The sequence below is a fragment of the Molothrus aeneus genome, chromosome 6, assembly GCF_037042795.1.
Source record: "Molothrus aeneus isolate 106 chromosome 6, BPBGC_Maene_1.0, whole genome shotgun sequence".
Taxonomy (NCBI): Eukaryota; Metazoa; Chordata; class Aves; order Passeriformes; family Icteridae; genus Molothrus; species Molothrus aeneus.
This window is the reverse complement of record NC_089651.1, coordinates 2,344,837-2,355,152: the sequence shown is the minus strand read 5'-3', so window position 1 is coordinate 2,355,152 and position 10,316 is coordinate 2,344,837. Positions and strand designations below refer to the sequence as shown.

The window sequence follows — 10,316 nt, the reverse complement described above, 5'->3', positions numbered from 1 at the left end:
ATCCTCCTCCACATTTCATCTGTACAGTCTAATTTGTAAATCCTTGGGGCAGAAACCACAACTGAAACAAGCAGGACGCTGCCCACCAACATCTGAAATCCAAACTGCCTCTGTCCAACTCCCAGAAAGGTTCTACTGGGCCAAGAAATCATGAAATTGAGGCAGCAAATAAACCATCATGTTGTATTTTGCAAATCCTAGCTCTCCAAAATGTGGCAGTCTTATCTGGTGAAAGGAGTTGTTTCTAAGGAAGTTGTGTGGTTGTTTATTAGACAGATCAATGGAGAAGAAAGAAGAGGGATTGTTCAGCCCCAGATTATTTTTTTTAAAACAAAGGTGGAGGTTGGGGAAAGGATAAAAGGACGCAATGGACAAAAATAATCAAATTGGGAAGAAAGGATGCAAATCAAACGGGCTTGGAAGGAGTTAGTAAAGCGCGAGCAAGAGCCAGGGACTGAACTAAAGTTAATTACTTTTGACATGATCAGATCATCTGGTTGCATTTCAGGCTGTGTGCACTCCGGGCTGGCCAGCATGAATGGCGAGGCTAAAGAAAGTAACTCTCCCCTCGAGGTCCCTTTGCCAAGTCTGGGCTGTGCACTCTGTCCGAGATCCCTCTTTCTTTGCGCCGAGAGAGAGAGAGGGGGAGAGGAGAGAGAAACACAGTTAACCACCTGTCAGGGCTGAGGACACAATAAGGCAGCCCCCAAAAGAGCTTTTCATGCATGCGTAATATATTTGTTCAGCTATTCACTTAATGAAGCTGATAAATGTGATGCAAAACAATAGTCAAGTTAATCTATTTAGTAAAATGTTTTGAGACTCTCAGGCGATGTTAAGGAGGGTAGTGTGCTCGGGGACATTTTCATTTCAATACGCTCATCTCTCCCCTCTTAGGGGGGTTTCAAGCAACCTATGTGAATATAATTTCTTATAAATGTGTCTTTAATGGGTTTAATTCACCCTTGCCAGCTGTTTTTTTAGCTATTTTGTAAGAGCAAAACAAACGTGCCAGGCTTGGAAAGCTAGTTAAAATTAGTTTCGGTCACTGGGGCCAAGCTATATTTCCTGCAAACCATCTGCTTGATTGGCACAATAGAAGGATTTTCAAGAAAAGGGGGGATCTAGAAGAGCTTTGAACGAACCAACAGTTACTGTTCCTTGTGCTTGAATTCTAAAGGTGAAGACTTAGGTGTCTTAATACAGCCTCGCCCCCGCAGCCTCCATTCAAGCTGCCGGCGTGGTCCATGAGCATCGTTAGGGGGCTGGGACACAGCGGGGAAGGAGCATCCCTCCCCCTCTCCGGCGGAAAAAAAAGAGAAAAAAGGAGAAAAAAAAGGAAAAAAAAAAAAAGAAAAGGGAGTTGGGGGTGGGGGTGGGGGGGGGAAGGAATAAAAAAAAACAACCTTAGAGGCGCCAACCACCGCTTTCGGGAGGGAGGAAGGAGCGGGCGCCGTGGGCCGGGCAGCCCTGGCGGTGTTCGGCCGGTCCCTGGTGCATTGGCTCCGGGAGGGGCAGCGGGAATTGCGGCTCCCAGCCGGCTGCGGGAAGCGGCCCGGCAGGGACAGCGACAGGGACAGCGACAGGGACACTGCGACACAGGGACAGGGACAGGGACAGGGACAGGAACAGGGACAGGGCACTGGGACAGGGCCAGGGACACAGGGACAGGGACAGGGACAGGGACACAGGGACACAGGGACAGGGACAGGAACAGGGACAGGGACAGGGACAGGGCACTGGGACAGGGCCAGGGACACAGGGACAGGGACAGGGACAGGGACACAGGGACACAGGGACAGGGACAGGAACAGGGACAGGGACAGGGACAGGGCACTGGGACAGGGCCAGAGACACAGGGACAGGGACAGGGACAGTGACAGGGACAGGGGGACAGGGACACAGGGACAGGGACATAGGGACAGTGACAGGGACAGTGACAGGGACAGGGACACAGGGACACAGGGACAGGGACATAGGGACAGGGACAGGGACACAGGGACACAGGGACAGGGACAGGAACAGGGACAGGGACAGGGACAGGGCACTGGGACAGGGCCAGGGACACAGGGACAGGGACAGGGACAGGGACACAGGGACACAGGGACAGGGACAGGAACAGGGACAGGGACAGGGCACTGGGACAGGGCCAGAGACACAGGGACAGGGACAGGGACAGTGACAGGGACAGGGGGACAGGGACACAGGGACAGGGACATAGGGACAGTGACAGGGACAGTGACAGGGACAGGGACACAGGGACACAGGGACAGGGACATAGGGACAGGGACAGGGACAGGGACACAGGGACACAGGGACACAGGGACACAGGGACAGGGACATAGGGACAGGGACAGGGCACTGGGACAGGGCCAGGGACACAGGGCCAGGGACACAGGGACACAGGGACACAGGGACAGGGCACTGGGACAGGGCACTGGGACAGGGCCAGGGACACAGGGACAGGGACAGGGACAGTGACAGGGGCAGTGACACAGGGACACAGGGACACAGGGACAGGGGCAGGGACACAGGGACACAGGGACACAGGGACACGGGGACAGTGACACAGTGACACAGGGACACAGGGACACAGGGACACAGGGACACAGGGACAGTGACACAGTGACACAGGGACACAGGGGCACAGTGACACAGGGACACAGGGACAGTGACACAGGGACACAGGGACACAGGGGCTGTGACACAGTGACACAGGGACACAGGGACAGGGACACAGTGACACAGGGACACAGTGACACAGGGACACAGGGACACAGGGACACAGTGACACAGGCACACAGGGACACAGGGACACAGGGACACAGGGACACAGGGGCTGTGACACAGTGACACAGGGACACAGGGACACAGGGACACAGGGACACAGGGACACAGGGACAGGGACAGGGACACTGGGACACAGGGACACAGGGACAGGGACACAGTGACACAGTGACACAGGGACACAGTGACACAGGGACACAGGGACACAGTGACACAGTGACACAGGGACACAGGGACAGGGACACAGGGACAGGGACACAGGGACACAGTGACACAGGCACACAGGGACACCGGGGCTGTCCCGTCCCGCGTGGGGCCGCGCCGTGGCGCTGATTGAGACGTCCGGGGATGCGGGAGAGCCGCGGGGCTCCGAGCGCGGCTCCGGCCGCCGGGGGGGCGCCGGCCCGGCCCTGCCCAGCCCTTTGGTGTCCGGATTTGCAGTGCTGGCTCTCCCAATTTCATGCGGATTACCGGCCTCGGACCGGGACACACGCAGCTTCAGCCCTTACCTCCCCCTCCCTGCCCCACCCGCCGGCAGTTTTGAGTTTGGCCTCTTTTCCTATTTTTTTTTCCTTGACAAAGAAAGTGAGTGACTTTTAAGAAATAAATTTGAAGATAAGGACATTAAAATGAATGGCAGGAAACACAAAACTGCCCGAGCATAGGTCAAACGGCATTAGTCACAGGTTTTATCCTGAGACATTAGAATTCCCTTTCTCTTAAATGATCACTGCCTTTGAAAAGAAACTTCCAAAGGAGATCTCTTAAAATGAGATCCTTTCGTCTGATTTCTTGGTTTCTTATGGTCTATCTTCCCTTTCAATAGATGTCTAGTCCCTTTTGCCGTGGTGCTTAAGGAATTCTTTATGAGTGTGCTCAGACGCATCGCAAGGAACCGGGTCCACGCGTGCCCCAGCATGCGTTTGACCCAACCTTCCAGAAAATGTCAGCCCCTCTTCTTTAAAACCAGAGAAATTAGCAGCAGTTGGTCTATAGTGAGACCAAATGCCGCCAATGTATATGTAAAGAAAGGAGTAAATCATCTCAAAAGAAACCTATAATGACTGTAAAAAACGAAGTGTTCCCGGAACAGCCCGGGCGGAGCTCGTTTGGGAAACGCCGGGATCGGGGGGCGGCTGGAGAGGGGCAGGGGGCAGGGATGGCACCGGCAGCTGGCGGGGTGCCAGGTAATTATTTCACTGGGCAAGACCCGTTCGCTTTTGCCATTCGCTACCGTCCTAAGCGACTCCCCGAGACCAGCGCTGCTCAGAAACGGGGCTGGAGATAATCCCGGATCCGGGCCGGGGTGCGGGGCGAGCTGAGCGGGGCCAGGGGCAGGTGCCGCCACTCGTCCGAGCCCCCCGCGCTCTGCCCACGCCTTCCTTCCCCTTTTTCTCTACCTGCTAAGCACCAAGACCAACAAAACCTCCAGCGAGGTTTTATTTCAAAGTGATGCTTTCAGGCGGCGGACGGACCTTCCAAGCCAGGTCTGCAGGTGCTCGTCCGCTGGGGGCCGGCGAACAGCACCGGGAAAGCTTGTCAGTATCATAAGAGTTTCCAGGGCTGATTCCGTCCTCTCCAATAAATAACTTTTTGATTTGAATCAAGGGAGAGGTTTAACAGACTTTCTTTCTTCCCTAATGTGATATAAATCGCAGATGCACTTTTATTGAATGGTTAAAGCATCGACATGGAGATAATCAACACAAAACGTCCGGACAAAAACCATCGAGAGAAATAAAGCTGGTTAATAAGATTTTTGAGAAAGCTTTGTGTTAAAAAGTAAAAAGGGAAAACAGCTGAAGGTGACAGTTAGTTCATGGTTAATAGGATAAAGGCTGCATGGTTGAGCTGCACACTTCTGCTTGCAAAGGTTCAGACACACCAAAGGGCTGAATAGGGTGCTTTTAAAACATAGGACATTTAACACATCTGTTATAGTCTTTAACAGAGAAATCAGGTAAAACCGCTCTCAATAGTCGCTTTCATCACGCACCTCCAAAGGAAACTAACTACACTTGCGCCTATTTCCACCACAAACAAAACCTCTCTGCCAGAAAAACCCCTATTTTCTACTTTCCCCTGAGACGATGCCACTCGTCCCTCGCACCAAAGTTAGGGGACTCCGGGCTCTGTGGCAGAGACACCTTCCGAAATCCCACACACGCGCGCAGATAAAAAGCGATTTCAGGTGAATTTGGCTGCTTCGAGCCATCGACACCGACAGAGCCCAGAGTAGCTCGGACAGCTTCAGCCAAAAGGTCCAAATGCTCCAAAATTGTCTTCATTTTCACGGCTGGAGGGTGGCGATTCCCGCTGTTTTGAATGTAGAGAAGCTACAGAGGAGCAGCAGACTGCGAACCCCGAAGGGGTTGCTCTGGTCCCCCAAAGGTGCCCAGATCTCTGCTGTGTGCGATATTCAGATTTTGTGGGAGCGGGGTTCTCGCCGACCACACCAAGGCTCGCATTTCGGTCTGGGCAAACCTCTCTCCCGAGCGCAAGTACACGAGACTTTTACGAAGCTCGGATCTCGAAAGGAGAGGTGGACACCGCAAATATGCCTTATTCCGGACCTTTGATGTGCAGATAGAAAACCAACCCCATCTATACCAATACAACCCCACTAATTCTGCCTCACACTAATAGCAGGAGCAGAATATGTTCAAACTGCGGTGGGACACACTCTCCAAACGTGTTTCTCGCTCAACAGAGCTTAGTTCCGCGTTTTGTAATTCGTATTTTCAAATCCACAAAACCCGTGCTTTTCTGAGAGTCCGCAGATAAGTTTCTATGAATATTTATTGATTTATTTCCTAAACTCAGCAGGGGAGCGGCAAATAAATTTAGTGCTTTCTTTAAATAATTCCCTTTCTACGAGGCAAGATGTCATTTGAAACTTTTAAATAGGCATTTAATTAGCCTGTGTGTGTTGCCTCTGAACAAAACCCTGCTGGGAGCCTTTGGAGCGCTGTATTCCAAAGAGGCGGTCAATATGCAAAATTGATGACTACACTTTCTTTGTGGCGGGGCCATTGTGCCCCGGTTGCTTATGAAGTCTAATCCAATCATAAATTGCAGCCCCGGACCAATGGAGAAGCCGGGAGCTCGCCCTGAATGAAGCTCAAGTGGAGAACTTTGTTGAACCCCATTGTTGGGGCTGTCACTTTTGAAAGAGCCTCAGCGGGGCTGACCACTATAAAACCCATGGTCCATGAGGAAGGGGCAGAGAGAACTCCGCCAGACTCGCTGGCTGGATCTTTACCGACCCAGGTTTGCAAAGCAGAAAACAAAAGCAAACAAACAAACGAGGCGGCGGCGAGCGGCCCCAGCGCGGCCCCTGCGATGATGTTCCCCAGCCTCATCGCCCCTCCGGCCGTCTACCCCAGCCTCCTGCGGCCCACCCCCACCCTCACCTTGCCTCAGTCGCTGCAGTCGGCTTTTTCCAGCCATTCCAGCTTCCTGGTGGAAGATCTGATCCGGATCAGCAGGCCCACCAGCTACCTGCCCAGGACTGCCCCCCCGCCCAGCATGTCCCCCCCGAGCTCGGCGGCCAGGACGGACGCGGGGACGCCGGAGCTGCCCAGCTCCACCACCGCCGGCTCCAGGAGGATCTGTTCGCCGCAGACTTCCAGCAGCGACTCCACTTTCCTCAAGTTCGGAGTCAACGCCATCCTGTCCTCCACGCCCCGAGCCGGTAAGCGGGGACAGCCCGAGCGTCGCCAGCGGGGCTGGGGACACAGCGGGAGGGGGTGGCGGCCGGGGTAGCGCAGGGAGCCGCGTTAGGAGAGGGCGGCAGGAGCCGGTGCCGAGCTGCAGAGCCCTCCTCGGGCATCGCTCGGCTCGCAGAGCCCTCATCGGGCATCGCTCGGCTTGCAGAGCCCTTCTCTGGCATCCCTCGGCTCGCAGAGCCCTTCTCTGGCATCCCTCGGCTCGCAGAGCCCTTCTCTGGCATCCCTCGGCTCGCAGAGCCCTCCTCGGGCATCGCTCGGCTCGCAGAGCCCTCCTCGGGCATCGCTCGGCTCGCAGAGCCCTCCGGCATCCTCGGCGGCCGGGACGGACGGGAGGAGCAGGCGGAGGGAAGGGTCCCAGAGCCGAGGGGTCCCAGAGCCCGGCCGTGTCTTCTGGCTGAGCCTGTCCTCACTTTGTGGGGCGCCGCTTTGCTGGCAAAACCAGCGAAAGTGCCTCTTTCCCTCGGCCCTTCCAAGTTCGGTCTGATTCCTTTATTTTTTTCTAAAAGTGCCCAGCGTTGGTCTCCAGACCGAGCGACAGAACCCAGCCTCGCCATCGGTCGAATCCAACCGGCGGTTACCTTCCGATTAATTTAATTTTATTTATTCATTTACTAGAAACCTCCCCTGCGTTGCTTCAGAGCGTCCCGCCAAAGACTTTCTCCTTCCCGTACTTTGAAGGCTCCTTCCAGCCCTTCCTCAGATCCTCCTATTTCCCAGGTGGGTGTTTGAAGTGTCCCTGTGTGCCGGCGCATCAGCCCGCTGGTTTCTCCCCGTCCCCGCGTTCCCCCCGGCGGGGTTATGCCGCAGTTCAGAGGTTGGAGGGAGTACAACATTCAAGCATCAGTCGCGCCAATTTGCTGCCCGATTTAGCACAGGCAGTGACTGCCTGACATTCCCTGCCCGCTCCCCCCGCTGATCCGCAAATTAGCCGGGATTGTCACGGTCCCGAGGCGAGGCGGGTCCCCGCTCTCTCCCTCCCTCCCTCCTTGGCTCCCTCCCTCCCTCTCTCCCTCTCTCCCGCCCGGCCCGGGGATGTTTCAGCACCACGAGTTGCGGTCAGCTCCGCGCAGGGACACAGGGAAGAGGGAAGAGGGAAGAGGGAAGGAGGCTCTCGGTGTCCCGCAAAGCTCTCCGCGTTCCGGGCGGCTCCAGCGGAGCGCTGCGACTGCCTCACCCTCTGCTCCATCACCCTCTGCTCCACCACCTCCGCCGCCTACCAACCCTTGGCTCCTCCGCCTCCCCGGTTACACCGTCCAACAACACGGGGAAAGGAGAGAAAGCAAGGCCAGGGAGCTGTGGTGGCTACAGCACCGAAATATTGTGATGCTGAGAGAACAATTTGTGGGGTTTTTCAAATTTTAATTTTTTTAAGTGTTAATCTAATTACACAAACAAGCTATGAATTTAAAAAGAAAACAGGGAAAGGGAGAGAGAAAAAAAATAACCCAAGCTCTTCTATTCATCCTCTGGATAATGGAATTTGCTTCCTTTCTCCAGCATGTGAATAGCCTAACAAAAACAACTTGAGCTTTATAAATAGCTTTTCATGTCCATTTAATGAAAATGATTTGGGGAAAGAGACGATTGTGCCATCAGTATTCTCCCGAGGAGCCTGGCATGCCGTTGTGTTTAGTTTGAAAGTGTAAATCTCTTTTGTTCCAATAATATATGGCGTTAGCTGCTTGTCCTCAGTCTTTTTCTGTTAGTTCATTACTACACAATTACCATTCACGCTTCATTAGCATCTCTGTCTCTCTTGGGGAGGTTCCCCCCCTCCTTTTTTTTAAGGCGAAACTCTGCCCTTTCTTATCATACTAATGCCATTGGGAACCAGGCAGTGTGCTAATTAGCTGCAACTTTTCATGTCTTCGAATTGAATTCTCCAACTTTGGAGCAGGGGGGAGGGAGAGAGAAGAGATTATTATAAAAAGATGAATACTGATTGATCAAAACTGCATCTGAAGAGGAGCGGTTTTGTTCGGAATCAGAAAAGTCCTCATTTTCATCTCCAGCATAATAAAGCATCTGAAATGATAAAAGCAGCTGGAAAAAAAAAAAAATCGAATGCTTCTGAGTGGGAGGGAGAGCTTTTTTATTATACCTCTATCTTAGCCGGTACGCCTCGCTTTGCCTTTTCAGGCCGGGGGACCTTTGAATCTCCCAACAAAACCGGCCACCACTGACCCATTTTCTCCATGTGAGCTGATAGATCTAATCCCGGCCACCGCTGCCTGAAAGGGGACGCTCGGATAAACCCAAAGCTCCTTTTTCACGGCCCCGGGTCGGTGAGGGCAGGGAGGGATGGCGGGGGCCGGTCCCGCCGGCTCAGCGCGGTGTGTCCGTGTGTCCGTCCCGCAGCTGCCTCCGCCGTGGTGCCCATCCCCGGCACCTTCTCGTGGCCGCTGGCTGCCCGCGGCAAGCCCCGCCGGGGGATGCTGCGCCGCGCCGTCTTCTCGGACGTGCAGCGCAAGGCGCTGGAGAAGATGTTCCAGAAGCAGAAGTACATCAGCAAACCCGACAGGAAGAAGCTGGCGGCCAAGCTGGGCCTCAAGGACTCGCAGGTGAGAGGGAGGGCCGGGGCTCTGTGGGGATCCCCCACTGGCCGGGGGCTGCTTGAGAGAAACAGGGGAGAAGGGGATGGGAGCACGGAGAGCGCCCAGAGCGAGTTACAGCCAAAAATGTCACCATTCCCAGCTGGGTGAATAGGACCAGCCTGACTGCCCCTGAGCTCTCTCCTAGGCTCTTCCAAAGATCAGATTCTGTGTTTCCTGTTAGCTTTGCGCAGGGTTTTGAGGATGCAGCCAAAACCACCTTTTCTGGTGCCTGTTTCACTGAACTGTTTCGCTTCTTTGTTGCTTCGTCCCCTAGGTGAAGATCTGGTTCCAGAACAGGAGGATGAAATGGAGGAACTCCAAAGAAAGAGAGCTCCTCTCCTCTGGTGGCTGCAGAGAACAGACCCTACCCACCAAGTTCAACCCTCACCCAGACCTCAGTGATGTAGGCAAGAAGTGCTCAGGAGAGGAGGAGGAGGAGGAGGAGGAGGAGGAGGAGGAGGAGGAAGTTCCCCCTGTGTGCCCGGCCAGCCCCCAGCACCCCCTGACCTACCACCAGTCCCCAGAACATCTGCACCTGAGGGACAGACTGGACTCCCAGATGTGTCCTTCTCCATCCCATTCCAGCAGCCCCAGCAAACCCTCAGACTTCTCAGACTCAGAGGAAGAGGATGATGAAGGGGAGGAAGAAGAGGAGGAGATAACAGTATCTTAGATCGCTTGCCTCCCCCTACCATCACACGAGGACACTGCAAAGATGTAAATAAACCAGAGTGCTATAAATTGAAGAGGTGCTGTCCCACCCCAATGTCCACATGCTGCTTCAGTGCAGGTTCTTTATCACAATAGCTGCGAGAGTTCCTTCTCACTGGTATTCCTCATTTGTTGCCCTGTGTAGAGGTTTTCATGTTCATGATATCTGCCCAGCTTTTCATAACTCTCTCTGCTTAGCAATCAATAGTTGCTCAATCAGCTGCCTTCTTCCAAAAAACAGACAACAGGCAGCTCCTGGCCATTCAGTAGGGAGGAAAGGGAAATTTCCCTGTAGGAAAGGAAACTTCTTCCCCCAGATTAAAAAAAATCATCAAAAATACAATATAGACAGCATGACAATATCTGTTAGCTTTCAAGTGAATTTCCAGCTACTATATTACTTCAGCTGCTACTGAAGACTTGTCTGATCTAGCAACACTTTCTTCCAAAATAAATAACCTTGAGGGACCCAGAGCAAGCTCTGCCTCCCTCC

The 10,316-nt window shown here is 53.8% G+C and overlaps 1 protein-coding gene across 1 annotated transcript; it reads left to right on the top strand.

Moving 5' to 3' along the window:
* The first annotated feature begins 6,129 nt into the window (after positions 1 to 6,129).
* Positions 6,130 to 9,785, top strand: DBX1 (developing brain homeobox 1). The gene is made up of 4 exons (XM_066552930.1): positions 6,130 to 6,481; positions 7,134 to 7,235; positions 8,877 to 9,079; positions 9,387 to 9,785. Exons 1-4 carry the CDS (start codon positions 6,130 to 6,132, stop codon positions 9,783 to 9,785), a joined length of 1,056 nt encoding a protein of 351 aa, XP_066409027.1.
* The last annotated feature ends 531 nt before the right edge of the window (positions 9,786 to 10,316 follow it).